The sequence below is a fragment of the Amblyomma mixtum genome, chromosome 1 (genome assembly GCF_055824585.1).
Source record: "Amblyomma mixtum isolate Tamu chromosome 1, ASM5582458v1, whole genome shotgun sequence".
Taxonomy (NCBI): domain Eukaryota; kingdom Metazoa; phylum Arthropoda; class Arachnida; order Ixodida; family Ixodidae; genus Amblyomma; species Amblyomma mixtum.
In genome coordinates this window covers 244988113-245007426 of record NC_143012.1, presented here as the reverse complement: position 1 = coordinate 245007426, position 19314 = coordinate 244988113, and the positions used below count along the sequence as shown (strand labels likewise).

The 19314-nt window shown below is 51.3% G+C and overlaps 1 protein-coding gene across 1 annotated transcript; it reads left to right on the top strand.

Moving 5' to 3' along the window:
* The first annotated feature begins 1421 nt into the window (after nucleotides 1-1421).
* Nucleotides 1422-8956, top strand: LOC149371383 (uncharacterized). Its single transcript, XM_089579957.1, has 4 exons — nucleotides 1422-2096; nucleotides 4051-4053; nucleotides 4660-4917; nucleotides 7226-8956. Exons 1-4 carry the CDS (start codon nucleotides 1422-1424, stop codon nucleotides 8954-8956), a joined length of 2667 nt encoding a protein of 888 aa, XP_089436083.1.
* Nucleotides 8957-19314: the final 10358 nt, after the last annotated feature.

The following is a 19314-nucleotide window of genomic DNA, read 5'->3' as shown; positions in this document are numbered from 1 at the left end:
AAAGTGCCCTCAGTCCATGGCCCCGTCAGCCACCGCTATCTTCTCGGCACGCTCGATGAGGTAGCGCTCGTCGGTCGGCTCCGTGCTTGATAGGGCACCTTCCCAAGAGGAAGGGGTGGGGAGGGTTACAGGTATACGACGCCAGCGGGTGGCGTTGTGCAGGCCCAAACGGCATGATGCAATGTAGGTCGGTGTTCTTGGCAGCTAGGGCATGTGTCCGGATAGAGGGTGGGGAACGGCGAGTGTTTGTGATATAGGCTGGGATACGTGTGAGTCTGAAGTTGACGCCATGCCACAGTTTCGGCATTGGTCGGTGTTACACAGCATTCAGTGTAAGTGACCCTATACGAGATGAATGGCAGCGCGTTTGCACGTTTTGTAGTCTACCGATCGGCAGCTTCTCAGAGTCGCGGGCCGCCTTGTTGGCGGTGAGGCCGCCCAAGAGTGCTAAGTTTTCTTCACAGCAAAGCGTCGATTACAATAAAGGCTGCACATACCTGTATATTGTTTTCCTCTTCAATGAGCAAGAATTTAGTCAATATTTCGTGGAATGCACGTTTCACATTCGTCTCGTGACCAGTGTCTGTGAACGGGAGCTGAACTGTTTTCTTTTTTTTTTTTTGTTGTTATGTTATTGATTACACCGCTAAGCTACAAGTCGGCCGCAAATGCCAAGGGCCACTTACGACATGATATGCTGCCATTTTGACAATCGTGGTCTGAGGAGGTCCATAAACCTATCTTAGCAGCAAAATCCGGCACTGTAGAATAATCCTCATCCTCGCATGAGTACACGAAAAATGCTACTTCGACTAAGTGCATGTCATTAGCCAAGAGCTATACGTTCGCGCGATGGGAAACGAGATATGAACAAAGCACTCGTTGCAGCGCCCGCATATCGGGACGATCGAGATTTCCCTGCAGAAAATGGCTGGGTGCACGCACGGGCAAAATTCGGCACGGTGTTCACTTTAAGAACGCCACTACGTCGCCACTTTGCGCACTATATCGTGCTTCACCGGCGCACGGATCTTCGCCTGGTCACAAACAGCGCGGGCAAACCTACCCGCAACAAGGCCTGCGTCATCGTCGCTGCATTTAGCGGCGGGCTAATGAAGTCGCAGAATGAGATAAACGACCCAAACGGTGACCAAACTTAAGCGCACAACGCCCCCTTGGTCACCGCTGTAGGGTTAGCAAAGCCTAATCACGAACTTCGAAGATAAAGAAGTAGAAGACGTAACATGGCGCAAAGCTGACGCAACCGTAAAATAAGATACGTGGCTCGTCCACGGGGGGCCGCCATCTTCTGGATCTCGCACAAGCATCTGCTCCCTAGTTATCCCACACGGGCGCGACCAAACTATACCGAGATCATTTTTTGAAATAGTCCGTAACAAGGAACTCGAAAGAGCGCAAGCATGTACTACGTCGTCCGCCCGGAGCGGCCCGCGCAGAAGCCCCATTGGCAGCAGCAGCAGCATTGCTGTGGCACGCGGTGCGCGTGCAACGGCGCGTTGGCGCGCGGCAGGTGCGGGCGCGTGACAGTGCGGCTCTCGGAGCGGTCCTCCCGGTGCGCCGCGACGGCAGCAGCGACCGCAGCAGCAGCAGCCATGCAGCCGGGGCGCGGCAGCCAGTGGACCATCAAGCTGCCCTCGTCCGACTACCTGCTGCCCACTGCCGCCGGGGGACGCCACGGCAAAGGCCCCAAGGCGGGAAGCGGTGGCGAGCCGCCCCCGTGGACGGCGCTGCACGGCTACGTGCAGCTCATGTGCCGGGACAAGCGCACAGGGACCGGACAGCCGTCGCAGCAGCAGCAGATACAGCAGCAGATCCAGCAGCTACAGCAGCATCGCCACAAGCAGCGCATGGCGCCCGGCACAACAAGCTCGCCAGCTGCCGCCGCCGCCGCGCTCGCGGACGTGGTCACCGCGGGCGCCTATTACGCGGCCGCCGCGTCCCCCGGGGCAGCGACTGCGGCGACGGCCGTCTATTGGCAGCAACAGCAGCAGCTGCAGCAGCAGCAACCGCAGCACGAGGACGCCTACATCTCGTACCGCGGCACCGCCGCCGACGCCTTCGTCTTCCAGCAGCAGGTGGGGACCAGTCCAGCAGCACTCCGTCCTTAACGCTCCATTCGGGAAGTAGTTCATTTCTCTTCGTCGGGAGCCGCGTAGTCTCTTCGGCAACGAGGGATAACGAAATAGTTTTTTTGACTGGAAACTCTGAGCCGGGGAAGAGGACAGCTTCCTCTTCCCATCGGCTTTGAGAATCCCCACAAAGGCGATTCGCGTGAAGTCTCGCTTTTGAGGCTGCCGTATGGCTGTAGCCAATGCGAATGCAGGTGTACTGTGAGATTTCTTTGCGGGCTTTTCAAGACTGATCCCCTGAAATGTTATGGCCAACGCTACGGTGCTGGTCGGGCTAATGCGTGAAGCGGCAGGTTCGTAAATGTTTTGCGCGTTGTCACGCTGTGGAAGCAGAGAAACAAAAAATAGCTCGAAGGTCAGCGACTACAATAGTACTCTTGATGGAGGATGCCCTGCATATCACGGAGTTATGCATTACGTAGGGGTATCTTATTCTTTGGTCATGTTTCAGATTTCGAATTCTCTGAAAACGTGTACAGCCAGTACAGCAGTGTGTGCATCTTAAAAGACGTCTCTGATGATCATCGCAATGTAGATAGGTGGCGCGGCATTCACGCTGGCAGAAGGCGGCGGGAAAAATGGCGCGGTCATTTACCTTTGCGACACAACTCCCGTCACGCGCTTTTCTTCGTGCTATCTTTTCTTCAAAATCGTTATCCTGTGAAATGTTTGCGATTGGTGCAGGCGCTGTTGCAGCAATATTAATGGTCAAAATTAGCAAATACGATCTTATCCGTATCGCCTGTAGGTACACTATGCTGTTCCGGCTTTATGGGCTGAAACATCGACCGGATTATCGCCTGCGCGTCGAGGGTGGACTGGAAAGCGGCTTACAATCAGACTTGTTCTTTCCAGCAACGAGAGCCTCGTCGTAGGCGCTGTGTGTGTATTCATGTGGTCACTGATCGCTTGGCGCACGTAAGCAGAACAACCGCTGTCTGCAGGTCTTGTTGACGCTGTGCTGAGCTGTATACGCATTTCACTGTTTCAGCAATATGAAATTCGAAACCGAGAAACATAACACAGCGTAAATGCTTTGTTTCACGTTTCGTAAAATTCTAAACCTAAGTGCAAATCACGTTGCAGAACTTCAGTTTCGCGTTCAGTCATGATTCCAGAACAGGGAGTCGCCCGTTTCTTAGGCCACGGCCCCAGTAAGGATGTTTACGCGTCAGCTTGGGCTTCCAGAATTCTTTCGCACGTTAGCGCCCGCCAGCACAAAAGAACTGTGCAGTCCTGTTAGCTCGGAACTAAAATTGGCACTGCACACAGGCGCTGAAGACAGGACAGACCATAAGCGCTACTTTTACCAGGGAAACCGGGAAAACATGAAATGACGTAGAAGGAAAGAGCGGCGCATTACGAGATTTACAATGGCCCAAGAAGCACTGCGTGCCGACACCTGACAGTGCCATCTGACAGCTCCATCGAGAGAGCCCTTACGCTTGTGTACCTCGATACTCAATACGCGTGCGCCCGCTTAGGGTGGCGACAACGAGGTTATTTTGGTTCCCGGAGAAACACAATTTCATGCCGCTGCAATACTGCTGCATATGTGGCAGTAGGTTTAGTACGGACCAAGACATTATGCTATACAACTGCAAGGCACGGAAGCCTTAGTTCACGCGGCCTTCTATCCACACCACAGCTCATAAGTATTCGGGGGCCAATATGAGCGTCTCCGTACCAACACATGGTTGTCATCACTCTAGTTATGCGCGCGGCCTGCGTTATTAGTGGTAATAGCCGTTACTTGCGGATCTGTTACCGAAAATTCGAGCGCTCACTGCGAACAATAAAGCGCGAAATTGAGCTCCAACTCGTTAGTTTTAAGCTGAGGTAGCTCAGCTCATCTATGTAGGCTAACTGCACTTCCAAAGGGATTTTCTTTCGAACCTAGCAGGTACGGCCAGACATTGATTTATTTACTACTACTGCGCCTCTCGAATGCTCTACACAGGGCTGACGCCAGGGAGAGCGTAGCACACGCTTTATTCAAGCCCCTCAAGAGAAAACTGTACAACAGCTGTATCTAACCGGCACTCACCTATGGGGCAGAAACGTGGAGGCTAACAAAGAGGGTTCAGCTTAAGGACAACGCGGCGAGCTATGGAAAGGAAATTGGTGGGTGTAACGTTAAGAGATCGGAGGTGGGCAGAGTAGGTGAGGGAACAAACGCTGGTTAATGACATCCTCGTCGAAACCAAGAGAAAGTGGGCTTGGGCAGGGCATGTAATGCGAATGTAAGATGACCGCTGGTCCTTAAGGGTAACGGAGTGGATTCCAATAGAAGGCAAGAGTAGCAGGGGGCGGCAGAAAGTTAGGTGGGCAGATGAGATTGAGAACTTTGCGAGTATAGGGTGGCCGCAGCTGGCGAAGGGCAGGGTTAATTAGAGAGACATGGGAGAGGCCTTTGCCCTGCAGTGGACATAGTCAGGCTGATGATGATGAGTTCAAGTCGCCATCTTCCACAGCTCGATACGCGGCTTTCACCCTTTGCTGCGCACAGGTTAACGCGTTCGTGCCTTGGCGGGAAGTGCGCGCCAAGAATGGCTGCTTCGCGGTCAGGCAGGCCATGTGCGCCGACGGGGATGGATTCTACGCGCCCAGCGACGACACTGGCTTCGCGGCGGCGCAGCAAGAAATGCACTCTTTCTACCCGTTCCTGCTCCAGGAGCATCCGCAGCAGCAGCAGCAGCAGGAGCACGAGTGGGCGCAAAACAGCTACCTGCCTTACGATGACGACGCTCTCGGCGCCAGCGGTCAGGTATGTAGCGTATATAATGCTAATGCGTAATACGTAGCTAATGCGTACTGCAGCATTTCCTTTTCGTTCGTACAGATGTCGCGACTGGAAATGTCCAGCGGTTGGACTTCTCGACTTACAAAAAAAAACTATAAAAGTATGCCAAAGTAATTTTTTAAAAATCGGCTTTAACCAAAAGTGACAGTATTTTTGATCTGCATGCTACAGCTTAGCACATTCAGAAAGAGTTGCACTCATTGAAATGAGAAAATTAACAAGGTAGGCAGGTTAGAGGCGTGGTGAGACGGTGGTAGCACTAGATTAGCGTAGTTGGGCGTTTTGAGGAATTGCTCAGGGCTGCGTACGTAGGGCTTCACGTATACGGAGCGCTTTCTCCGCTGTCATCACACTCCTGGGACACATTAGAATACTGACGTGGAACCATGTATAAGCGTCACAAGGTGTTGACCGCGACGATTCTATGGCAGTGCAATAGCAGCCACTAAATCACTGGATGCACGCAGCCTCCCTCAACTTAGCGGTAGCATAAGGACCCAGTTTTTAGAAGTTCCACTGGCGTTTTTTTCTTGTACGCTTTACCTTTTAACTTCCATTACTTTTGTAATGGCGATAGCGCCTTGCAGTACGCACATTTGTGCGTTAATTACTGGAAAATCGACCGTTACATTATTTCGACACGTACAAGGTCCCCCCCCCCCCCCCCCCCTCCTCATAAAAAGAAACAAACTGCGTTCTTAAATGGACCAGCAAAGCTTTGCCGGGCTTAAAGCCAATTCGAGATAAATGAAGGAGCTAAAGGCTCAAAATAAAAAGCATGCGAAGCTGATCTGTTCGCGCATCCAAAGGTTCGAAACCCACTGGCGGCCATAGTGTTTTGCCATGAAATGTTATGCATAGTTGGCCGTTAAGCCTGCTGGCGGGTTGCCCCACAAGCCTCTGGCAGGTTGCGACCTGTCAGAGGCTTCGAACATGCAAACATCAGCGAAATTTGAGACTGGTAGTTATAGTGTTGCGCACTAAAAGCTACGAGTGTGCAAGGTAGCAGCCATATCTATTTTTTAATGATGACTTTGCATGGCTGGTCGCTGAAGCCAGACCTAACACCAGGTGGCAGTAGTAGTATTGGATAAACATGGGCCAAGGTGACGTGGACACTACTTACGAACGTCATTCGCAGTAGACTGCAGGTAGTGCACGCTTATTATTCTGTTCTACGCTAAGCACGACGCGTTCACGACCCCCAGAAATGACTTAGTCAAGTACTTTCCTACGGGTGCAATCGAAACATGACGCCCCCATACACCAGCCCTGCTTTCGCGGTAAAACTGTTGGTGGCGACAGAAAAGTGTTTTCGATAGGACTCTGCCAAATTTTCTACATGGCTGCTCAGTTATTGCTTTAATGGCTGCTGGTTCAAATTTTAACGCGACGATTGTGCGATTTTGACGAGAGTGTTAAAGGGCCCGTTGTCGGCATCGGCTTTGGCGTCGTGAGAAAAAAATCACGATAATGACTCTGGCAGGTGGTGCCCAGAGAGCAACCTGGGAGGCAGGTGGTCCACCTAGGTCACGTGACCTCGCAACGTCATCGCACCTTGGCAGGTGGCAGTTAAATTAATGTTTGGTCGCTTGGGAAGATTGACCTTGGCCTCAAAAGGCCTAACGCTGAGAGCACCTGCCATCGCAAGGCACTGGCGCATGTCTTAAACGCTGCACCACTGCGCCAGGAGGGGTATGAGGACTCCCAGGGATCTGTGAACGGGAAGTACAAAATGACCTTCTGCATACATGGGAATTAACCCACAGCGCTATCGCGTCATACCCTCAAGGCGGAGCTTAAAGGAGTATAGAAAGTTAACTTTGAGTGCGTGTTTTTTTTTTAATTTGTTTTTGCGATTTTTTGGCATTCTCCTACGGCTACCAAAATATTTTAATCGAATTTCTTTACCGTGCTGTTTCGGTTTTGACAGCCGTACGATGACTGTGACGTCAACTACACTACAACGCTAAAGACAGCCTGCCTTAAGAGATGCAATCAAAAGTAATGTAGAAACAGCGATTATATTGCAGTTTCTACGCCTCATGTGACCTATAAGCACACGTTGACGTCAGTCATCATTCGTGTGTTGAAACCGAAACCAAAACAGCGTGACAGAAAAATATGATCATAAATTATTTCGCGGTCGTAGGCGAATACCACATGTTTCATGCACAGTAGTGTCTTCAGCTTGCCACATGCCACCAAAATTAGGTGTCTATACTCATTTAAGCGTCCCCTCCAATTTTTCCGCCCCGGACGACTCGCGCAGGGCGACGGCGACGCTCCGGTGTACGGCGGCGGTGCCGTTGGCGGCGCCCCGGAGGACTTCGACGTGATGCTCGAGGAGCAAGACGAAGTGGTCGCCATGCTGATCGAGGTGGACAAGCGCCACGAGAAGCACCTGGCCTTCGAGCGAGTGCTTCAGCAGCGAGAGTCCTGCTTCCAGCGAAGCAGGTGGCGCACCACCCTTCCGCAGCTGCAGCTGCAGCGGCAGCGCTTCATGAGCGCCGCCGGCTCATCGGACTCCGTGGATGTGTGCGTGGATGCCGCGCTCTGGCGTTCCGTCTCGGACAGCAGCCTCCACGACACCGTCCGTGGCGAGCGCAGGCTTCGCGCTCCGCCCACCAAGATTCAAATTCGAGCAGGCTGCTGCAACTCCGCGCGAGTCGCCGCCGACGACGACGACAAAGTTTCCGCCACTGTACGAGTAGCGGTCTCGCCGCCCCCGCCGCGCACGACGACTCCGAGCCCCACCGCGGCCGCCGCCACACCGAGTGCGTCTTCGAGTACAGACTGCACCGAAGCAGCAGAGGGGGCCGCTGCGAAAGCTCCGGAAGCAAAGGACAAGGACGGAAGCCACGTCCCAGCTGAGTCAAAAGATGGTGGGGAAGCTCGCAACGAAGAAAAAGTAAGCCCGCCTCCTCAAAGTCCCCGCCCTCCGCCGTCGCGGAATCAGGAAAAGGAAAGCGTCAGCGTTCATCCGACCACGAGAGGCAAACCTCTGCAACCACAGGAGCCCGCGGTGTCTTCCCAACAGCGAAAGGCCCAAGACTTCAAGCGGCCCGCGCACGCCCGGCGCGAGTACCACAGCACCCGTCGCTACGAGCCCGACCAGGCGACGCCGCCTTTGATGGGCAAAGCGCCCGGAGCCGGCCGGCAGCCCAAGACGGAGAGTCCGCTTCCTCAAAAGGGTCAGTGCAAAGAACCCGCCGGCAACAACCGACGCATCAGCCCCTCGGACGACGCCTGCGCGAGGGGTCAACAGCAATCTGCCAGAGGCGGTTCCCATTCGGCCGGTCGTAACCGAAATCGCTCCAACCGTCAATCCAACAACGGCCACAACCAGTGGAATAAGGACAGGGCGAGACCGGACAATCCGGACGGTGGAAATCGCGGCGGGGGTGTGGCCGCTCACCGCAATCCGACAACTTACGGCTGCCAAAAGGCGACTGGAGCTTCCAGACTGGCAAGTCCAGCCGATACGAAAGCAACTACGCCTCCGCCGCCTCCGCCACCGTCTCGAGGACGTCATTACAACAACAAGCAGAATGGAGGCGGACAAACGCAAGCCCGGAGGCAGTTTTCTAACACCAGGCCGGGTCCTCAACCGGTAACCCCTCCCGCCGCAGCAGCGACCGCTGCCCCTAGGGCGGCAACAGCCTGCAACAACAACAGGTCTCCGACGAATAAGAAGGGCCCGGCCACTGGCGATCCTCCGTGCCCATCGCGAAGATCCCGCCGGCAGCAACACCAACAGAAGCAGCGGTCGGACTACAACCAGCCCCGAAACAGCCGGGTTAACGCTCTAGCAGCGGACACGTCTCCGCGGCAGGGCTCCCGCGATGGACAGCGTTCTGCACGCGGGGGTGTGGCCGACGCTTCGCCCGAAGGTGCCGACAACGATCTGCCGGACGATGGGTCGCGTAGGCGCTCCATGTCCCTCAAGGGACTCTGGGAGAAAACCAATTTGACCATTTTTCGCCGGCGGACGTCGCAGTGAACGCGATGCATGTTTCCACCCCCAAGGCCGCCCGACTGCCGGACTGGAGCCATTAGTTTCGCCTGCATCAGCTGGCAGCCAGGGTATCTGCTGCCGCTTCCGGTGTGACAGTAGTTCAAATCCGTGTTACTTGATTTTAAGTGTATCGCTGTGCCCAAGGACTCGTAATTAGCTCACTGGCAATTTTCCACGAACTACTGCTTGCGTGAAAAATATGGCAGAAAGCTATTTTACTGCGGACGGAGCAATAGGTAGAGCTGACAAGGATGAAATTGAAGGCCCTGACTGTCCGAGCGCGTCGGGTTTTGCTGGCTTTGCATGACACCTCTCCTGTACATAACTTAGGTGTTTCATGAACCTGCTCCTCCAACGTTCTGTGTAACGGTGGTTTTTATGCATAATAAAACATGTTTCCTCCCAACAAGGATTCAGGTACTGTCGCCGAGTTGTGTGGAAGGAATTGCAGATAATTTCTGATGAAGGCTCCAGTGAAGCTGCCTTTGTGTGAAATTTCGTACACCTTATGTGAAGCCCCGATGGCTTTTAAAGGCGCTGAACGTAAAGTGCATGTGAACTACTTATCTTGACCTGACCCTGTTGAGCTATATTCACTGCGCAGAAGAGACTACCTAGAAACAGCGAGGATGTGTGTTGTTCCTTTTCAGAGAACGTCGCATGTCCAATCTCTTCTCCACGGTAATAGAGCCTGAAAAAACTAACCTGCACCGCCTTTGGCGCTGTGAGCGAAACGAGTTTCCATCTGCATTTACCAGAGTGCTTGCATGCTGGAGTCGAGGTTACAGGGTAGACTGCATTTTTTCATGCATTTTGAGGCATACATATATGGCCAGTTTCCTTGGCAACTCCTGCACACAGCTCGCCAGGGTTTGTTTCATTCCTTATTTCCATTTCTTATCACCAATGCAATTAATGCTTTATACGGAATGCCTGATGGCTTTTATCCCCACCTCCATTTTTTTACTACCTGCAGGTGGCGTGTTACGCCGATGACTGCGACGCAGAATCCACGAACGGTTGCTTGAGAGCTGCGCTCTAAAATGACACATCCAGATATTTCAGAGTGAAGACAAAACATTGCCATATTTTTATGGAAATTCATTTTGAAAATTTGCGAGAAAATGAAATGACGCAGTAACTGTCTCACTTGTCGGTGGACGCCTCAACCGTGCCGTGGTGAGGTAAGAGGGGAAGAAGGGAGTGAAAGAGGAGACAGACAATAAATTGCATTAGCTGAGTGGGAGGGGCGGAACCGCTCATAACACAGCAGGTCAACGCCGCCGGATGACCAAGAGAGCAAGAGGCGCCGCATTGGAAGGTTCCGGAATAATTTGGATCTCGTGGGGAGGTCTTTACCGTGCACTAACATCGCACAACACCCAGGCGCCTTTTGTGTGTCACCTCCTTCGCAACGCGTCCGCCGCGGCCTGGTTCTATTCCGGCTCAGTAGACAAGCGGCCTAACCACTGAGCCACCGCGGCAGGCCCATATTTTTCTGACAGAAACATGTACTCAACTATCATCTTTGTAGCAAACAGCAATGTTAGGAACGGCGCATATTTGGCGCTCCTTTGATTCTCACTTTGCTTCTATGTCCTCAATTAGAATTTGTTCTGCATCTCTCCCATTGAAATACTTTCGACGAGAGTCTTCATCACGTAAGCGTGCACGATGCAGCACGCCAGGTATATCCAAAATGCCTTACCGGGCATCGCAGTACATTGATTCAGGCCACGCTGTCATCAAGTGACGATGGTGTTGTGCGTGTCAGGCATTCAGTGGTGCGGGTTCGTAAACGACGTGCGTAAATAACTTGGTGCTATTTTGAGCCCGCCCGTGCATACGTTACTTGAGAAGGTCTGGCTGTGCTAGGTGCTGGAAAACGCTTTATGGAGTGAAAAACTGTTAGGACGAATATGTTTTCACAAAAAGCTCGTTATTCATCTAAATGTCGCTGTCTTTCGAACACAACACGTGACAGAAGTCGTTGTCGACAGCAGACATGCGAAAATATCTGGTCCAAACAGCCTTACGCATGTTTTCTGCGTCTCGCACGGAAATAAAATAAAAAAGTTCAAAAGAATTGCGCAGGAGTGAACAAACCGCTCATCTCGCACGAGGTAAGGAAGGCGCATGCACAGTTAAACGTGCCAGCGTTAACAATGCATGTCACGTATGTACCTTTCTTCTTTTGCCCGGGTGCTACTGAAGAATCGGCTGAACTCTGGGACCAAATTTCTAGTTTTGCTTTCGACATTTCTTTTATGGCTGAAATGAGAGTGAGTGCAAGCTCCAAAAAAATCGAGTGGGCCCGCTTCCCCACTTGGGTTTCGAGAACCGCGCTGTTCCACAGTTACTGTACACGCTAAGCACTAATACGCCTATATGGGAGTAAAAAGAGAGTCAAAAGGGAGTAAACTGTCCCCTAGCGCATTCCCTTTGATAAAATGGGTGTGCGCTAGAGGACCGGTTACACCCTTTTTATTCCTTTCTGTTTAGAGTGTAAAGCCTTCCTACGCTGGAGCCTACAGTAACACTAGACTATTCTGGCTCAAGTGCGGGGAGGGTCAGGGGTGTTTCCCATGGTTTTCCTGTACAACATTTCTCGCTTAGGTTGGAGGTGGCGTCCGCCCGCCACTCGATCTGTTCTGTGTGGGTCTGAGCTCTTGGGCGCGGCGTGTATGGACGCGTTCCAACTAGGCTAGCTTCAAACCTTTTCGGTATCCCTGCTTTTAACCCAATCTGGAAATGGTGATGGTGGTGAAAACATTTATTAAGAAGGGACAGGAGGTATGTTTGGATCAGCCTGTAAGGGACCGACCCTTACAAGCACTAGATGGAGGTCCCTAGTATGAGGCCCCAGTGGCGATGGCCGCCGCCCAGGCGCGCCCGACTAAGGCTTGTTGGGCCTGTAAGTCGTGGCAGCCGAACAGGGCCGCCTCCCAGTCCTTCCGGGTTGGGTGGGGGATGGGGGGAATAGCGGGGCTGGAGGGGCAGGCCCACACCATGTGATAGGTGACAGAAGGCACCGCACTACAGTGTGGGCAGCTGCCGCTAAAGGAGGGGTCAAAATGTTTTAGTGCTGCCGGGCACAGCAATGTATTGGTGAGAAGGCGGAGAAGGAGCCGCTCATCCGCCTTTCGTCAGGCCTTTACATAGGCTAGGGTAAAGGCGATGACTATTTTGATAGTAGGTTGTAATATCTTTGAACGATAGACCCGATTAAAATCGGGTTCCTGATCGAGTGGGGAGGAGAAAACAGCTCGGTGAGAGAGCGCGCGGGCGGCTGCGTCTGCTGCCTCGTTTCCTGCCAACCCCTGATGAGCAGGGGCCCATATAAGGTAACGGTGTGTGGGGTCTGTATCCCGTATGCAATTTTGGCAGATTCGATAGGCTAGGAAGGGAATGCAGACTTGTTTGACGTTCCGACAGGCCCCTCGCGAGTCGGTGATTATGTATTTTGAATCGGAATGTGTGGCCGCGAGAGCAATCGCGACCTCTTCGGCTTGTGTTGCACTGCTTGCTCTGAAGGTGAGGCCGTTAACTGTGTTGCTGTTGTGAACTACCGCGGCCGTGTACCATCCCCCGCGGTGAGGACCGGAGGCGTCCACGTAGCATACACCTGTTTTGTGGCCATAATGTCGGGCTAGGGCTTCCGCTCGTGCCAGGCTCCGACCATTATGGTCTTCATGTGACATGTTTGCTGGAAGAGGCCGCACGTGGAGGGCACGTCTCCACAGTTCTGGGATGTGAAACATATCTTCTATGGGAGTGGTGAGTTGGGTATGGAGTCGAGCAAGAAGTGTTTTTCTCGTGTACGTGGATTGTCTAATGTTTTGCGCACATCGAGCATCTGTAGTATTATCATGCACCAACTAGGTCCAACAGAAGTGTTAATGGAGTGAGCAATGGTAAGGCGTCGTCGGATAGTAATGAGGATAGGTTGGTTAGTTATTGGAGTTTACCGTCCCAAAGCAACTCAGGCTATGAGGGACGCCGTAGTGAAGGGCTCCGGAAATTTCGACCACCTGGGCTTCTTTAACGTGCACTGACATCGCACAGCACACGGGCCTCTAGAATTTCGCCTCCATCGAAATGCGGCCGCCGCGGCCGGGATCGAACCCGCGTCTTTCGGGTCAGCAGACGAGCGCCGTAACCACTGAACCACCGCGGCGGGGTGTAATGAGAATTACCGCTGTTGTCGCGCAGTTCGGTGACCCTCTGCTTGGTGGGCAAGGGCGCAAATCCAGTTTCATGTTTGAAGGCCGCTGGCTTGGTGGTTGTGCGTTCTCGGATTGTGCCATGCAGCGAAATCGGTGGAGACAACAGCACTGACGGCCTTGCGCGATTACAGGAATATTCGCTTAACCTTGGCGGTGGCGGCAACGAAGCCGGCGGCGGTGATGGCAGCACGGACGGCAAGACGAACTCTTCCAAGAACTGGAGAACGCGCAGCTGAGGCACTGCTAGTCACCTGAGCGGCGACGGTGTGCGTCGAACGTTGATTCTCGCCCATCTCCGATGGAAAGGAGGAGTATTGCCGAGTAGAGGGCGGTACCGCTCCGAGGCTGAACCTCGGATCCGATCTGTGGGCATTGTGTGTGAGTGGTATTTTACTACGTATGCTTTAAGGGTAAGGACCGAACATTTGGATTCGGACGTTGATTCGAAATAATGCATTATTTTCCACCTTGCAACTCGATGTTTGCCAGACTAGCTTCTTTTACATGCCAACAGACAAGAGGAACCGTTGGAAAATTATAACAGGGGGCCTTTGGTCTCTTGTACTCATTGCTTACGCCCCACCGCGATCATGCGATGAAGCCAACCAAACTAAAGCCTATAGCGGTTGCTCTCACCTTATGTGTTTCGTGGCCGAAGGCTTTGCGGAAACCAACTGTCTCTTAATTTTAATGACCAGTTATTCTGCATAGAGTGCACTGTTAAAAGGATTGCACTTCTTATGACAGACAATAACTAGTTCCAAAGCAACGTCTCTAGCAGCTTCGATGCAAAGACGGTTAGGCCTAGCAACGCTTTGTGAGCGGTGCACTGGCTGCCAGCCGGCGAGCGGCACGTCCCCGCAAAAAAACTCGTCGCTATGACGCAATGTGTTTTCGTCTATAGGTCACTGATTAGCCCGTCTACTGCGATTTTTATACGTCGAATTATGGACATATCGAACTGTTAGCGATCCCCTGTGACTTTATTTATTTGTACATACTGCAGCCCCTACAGGAGCTGTCGCAGGAGTGGGCATATACAAAACATCGTAGATACATGTCAAAACTATAAAACATGGTTGCAAAAATTAAAACACTAAAGTTGAAAACATAGACAGCACCACACAAATTCGATATATCTAGGTACTACTGTACAGCTACAGTGACCCTTCACTGCTTTTTCCCCCGCTCTTACGCGATTAATAATCCAAACAGTCTTACCTAGTTTCTGCCGCGAATTCGTACAGATAGCGCCATAACCATTGAGCCACTGCGGTGGATTGCAGCTTGAAGAGATCTAATATCAGGCACAAAGTAAAGGGGCCCAAATTTTGAGAACTAAATGCACATGTGCACGCCCTAGCGTGTTTTACTGTATAAAGAATTACTGTGCACACTATACCTGGACGACCTTAATTGCGCCCGTGCGTACATGCTATGAGAGATAATTTTTGAGATCATTCGTAGTTTGCTCTCGCAGAAAAAAAAAAAAAAGTGTACGTCCGAATATATCATCTCTGAATCCGCAGCCGCCGAAATACGTATCCCAATAGCTTCCTGAGACGGGGCAAAAAAAAAAAACAATCGGGGGACGCTTAAGCGTTATAGGGTCCCGTTCTCATCGCCCACTCAACACTCACACAACGACTTAATCCCTAATTAGCACACTCATAATTACTGATATAAGCATCAGTGCATATCTCTAAGACAGTAAACAAAGTCGAATACCCCACGCATTCACTAGGTTCACCTTTTTTCGGTTTGAATCAACGAGCCTTCGTGACCTATAAATCTAATGCCATAAGCTGAACCCAGAGTGTGGAATCAACGGCCGTAGTATCCAAAACCATATCCATAACCCAAGTTCGGTGTTGGAGACAGTGTCAGATATGAGGTTCGTCAAGTGCCTTTTATTCGGATTTACCTGGCAAAAGCTTTTGCTAAGGTGCGTCACGATTTTTGGTTTGCAGTCTTGGAGGGCGCAAACATTAGGGATGGCTTGCTTATAGGCATAGAACTGTGTTATGAAACGTCCACTACGAGACTGATTGTTAATGAAATCACCAAACCTATTCCATTTCAATATTCGGTTCGGCAGTAGGACTGCCCGCTATAACCTTTGTTATTCGCTTTATATCTTGAGCTCCTATGCCTTAATGTCATAAGAAAAAACAGTAATCCATGGCTTCTTGCTATCGCAAGGTGAAATGAAAATTTTGGCTTACGGTGATGACGTTGCCATTTTCTGTTCTGATAAAAAGAGCGTGCTCGAGGTTTTCAACTGAGCAGTTTTGTGATTATCCGGTTGAGGCTCTTAACCTTGAAAAATCAAAGGGGTTTTGGCTAGGACACATGGTGGGACTCCAAGGACTTACATTTAGGCGTTGCCTTGCATCAGTATGACAATAGTGGGCCACACTGGGATTCTCAAATATCGTCCCTCAGGCCACAAACACAAGCTTGGATACGTAGGGACCTTTCTGTGCTTCACAAGCACAAGTATGCAATATCTTAGTTGCTCAAGTCAATACCCACTCAAGTCAATGCCCACTGCGACCACTTACTACCGGAACGGGACGAATCCTCACTGGCTGCTGTACTCCAGTGGTCTTTCAAAATTTTGGTGCGTGATTTTCGACGGCGCTCTAAAAAAAGTAAAAAATTACCAAAATACGCTTTTTATGGGCAGCTTCCAGTCTAATGGACAATACACAAACATATCTGGCACATTTGTGGGACATACATATTCTGTAAAGTGTGCAAAATTTATTTGACTTGCACTCAGTAGTTCCGTAGTATTCGTTGTTCAAATTGAACCGTCGTTGCTAAATCGGAGGTCTGCAGATACAGTACCGGACCACTTTTTGGAGTCCATTGATAATAAAAGCGCTCTCCTCTAATCCGCGTATTGACAATACTTGCAAAGTATGTGAAAAAAGAAATAGTATCTACAGTGTTGCAATGCGAACAACTCTGGCTATTTCCCACTCCGGCCTTGTTGAGAAAGTGTGATGTGAAGCCCTAAGTCTATATGAGTGGGTTTCTTGGTGGCGCTGTATTTTAAATAAAAGCCGAAAGAGCACATTTGCAGTTCCCACACTAGCCAACACTCCAAGGTCTTCGATGACCAGACCCACTTTCTGGGTTTCATGACGATGCCTGTCACGTTCGAAGAGCCCCAGCTTCTGGCTCGATATGGACAGCATCCTCATCAGTCAACTCGGGAGCTTACGCTCAGACAGTACAAAAATGCGCAGTTCATTCAACGAACGCCTCGAGCTTCAGCGTCTTCAGCGCAGACACTTCGCCATACCTCACTGGAAATTAGACACCCCAGACACCGTCTCCTGGCGGCAGATATAGACGAGCACTTTTCCAAACCTCTATAGACAACAACTCATACACCCAGCATTATACGTCGACACCTGTCCCTGGTGCCAGGCTCGCCCTACCCTCTTGCGCATTTCGTGGGGATGTGGGGCCGAACCGAACAATGTACAGACGCAATACACGTCTTTTGAACGGTAGGAGGCGCTGCTGACCAGCGATAACCTGGAGGACCAACGGGCCCCCATCCAGCAGGTCCACAGGGCAGCTCAAACCAATGGAACCCTGGAATAAGAACCTCACCCATAACCTCGATCAACTACCTTTGTGTTACTAGAGATTTTCCTTCTCCTTCTCCTCCTCACCCGGAGCAAAGTTCCGTCTGCATTCATCGCCGCGAAACTGATCCTCATCTGTAACGGTGGCGGTGCGTTAAATCCATTGTACTGGCTGAACACCCAACGGTTCATCAGTTCGGTTGGCCGCAGCAGCCGCATTTAGGAGGAGACGAAATGCGGCCTCGTCCCCTAACACATTCATCGCCGGCACCTGGTGGCAAAAAAGACAAAAGAGTACAGTGAACAGCAAAGAGGAGGAAGAGGCCATTGACGACCTTCGCTGTTTTCTCCTGCCCGTGACCCAGAAATAACTGCGTCCTCAGACCTTCTTCGGTATGTATGCCTGTATACCTCTGAAGTTAAACTGGTACTCTTAGAAAGTTCAAAACTGATCCACAGCGTGTCCTGGTCCTCGTCGTAATCTCAGGTCTTGCGACATCCTCAAGCTCGTTTACGTATAAGCCTTCAATCACCATTTCTAACCTGTGTTTAGACAATGAAGCCGCACCCAGCAAACCGAATTCCTCTTAGAGACGTCTAGCTAGACGTCTCTGAGAGGTTTGTGGTTTGCTGGGCTCTCAATTGTGCGTTCATTATGGATAACATTCGCAAACTCTGCTACCCCCGGCCAGCCGCGCTCTTGTTCTGGCCTCTCCTAGGCACGCAGGTCAAGTTGGCGCGCTGAATATTTAAAGGCACTCATGCAAAACTTGTTGCTGGGCTATTTCGGGCATATTTTTTTCCCCTGTAACGAGTACAGCTCTACAAAAAAAAGAACAAAGTGAGACACACTTGTGTTCGTAATCTTCTAATCACTTTGTCCGGTGTGCCTCGCTTGTGTTCATCTTTAGTGGCGTTTTACTCGTTAACAGAAAAAAAATATATATTTCGTAGCCGCTGCGGTGGCTCAGTGGTTATGGTGCTCGGCTGCTGATCCGAAAGACGCGGGTTCGATCCCGGCCGCGGCGGTCGCATTTCGATGGATTCGATATGCTGGAAGCCCGTGTGTTGTGGGATGTAAGTGCACGTTATAAAACCCCAGGTGGTCGATATTACCGGGAGCCGTCTACTACAGCGTCCCTCATAGCCTGAGTCGTTTTGGGACGTTAAAATCCATGAAACCAAAACCAAGCGAAAAATTATTAAACACGTCGACCAACACAATTATAACATTAAGCGTCGGGGCGTAAGAGCACAAGCATGCACTATCTTTATATTGAGGCTTTCTGACATTATCAGAGAACGGCGCTCAAAATTCCTGATCGGAATGCGTCGCCGACGATTCCTGCAGCCTCGACTTGTGATAGCCACATGTGGTGCAGGCTGGGAGGCGGTTATTAACAGCGTGCGGGACCCTGACAAGAAGCGAGAGTTAAGCTTCCAGTCATTTTTAACAAAGGCCGGAGCTACTGGATATGTCGTTGCCTGCCGAGAAAGTCCCGGGTGACCGCAATTCTCGTAGAATCAGCAGCATGACCTTTTTCGATGTCCTTGCCCCGACAAGGCCTTTACCACGTCATCAGGCTATCTCAAGGCACCGACAGTGAATGACTGTTAGCTTACCTCTGACAGTCAGTAGGCCTCTTGAATTGGGAAACTGCGCTCTTCACGGGAGAAATATTGTAGGCAATCCGCCACACTACACCTTCGCACCACCAGCCCCACATGAAAGCCTCCTGGTGCGACGGTCGAGCTCCAGAAGCATTTGAGGTGCGCTAAACTTGGTCCCCGGTCTATATCCTTCTTCCTGCTTCTACCCCCCCCCCCCTCCCCCTCCCAAACCCGTCCACCCTTCTCAATCCTCATTATCGGGCAGCAGAAAATAGCGTCTGTATCCCCCCAACATATTTGCACCATAATGATCAGCTGCTGCGGCAGGAAATGTGCTGGCACTGATTGCCGTTAAAACAAATTAAATATTATGTCACTCTACCAGCAGTTTCTACAGCGCGCCTCAGGCTTGCTACCCCACCCCGCCATACCCTCCCCCCCCCAAAAAAAAAAAAAAAGAAAAAAGACGGCCAAGAAGCATTTGATAGTCTTTGGCCTCGCTTTGTTCACTGGGGCGCAACGTGTCTGCCTGGTAAGCTCGCCACTGCACATACGAGTAACGCCGCCGACAACGCCGGTGGACATTACAAGAGTACTGCGGCAAGCTGGAGGATAACCCTTGGCCAGGCGCTCTATCGTTCCTGTCAACATTTTGGAGCTCTGCACGCAACTTGAAAGCAACGAAGGGCAAAATGGCATTAAATATTAAAGTAAACGAGGAGTTGTAAAGCCGCGGAATCTCTTTCCACCATATTTTGCGATAAGCCGCACCGAAAAGCCTTTAATTAGGTCATGGCCGTAGTATGCATAGCGGACTTTCTCGGCTCTCGCAACACTTCTAAAATGAGCATAGTGGTGTTCTGAGCCAGTTGGTAAAGCATGTTTAAGGGAGGCGTAGCGC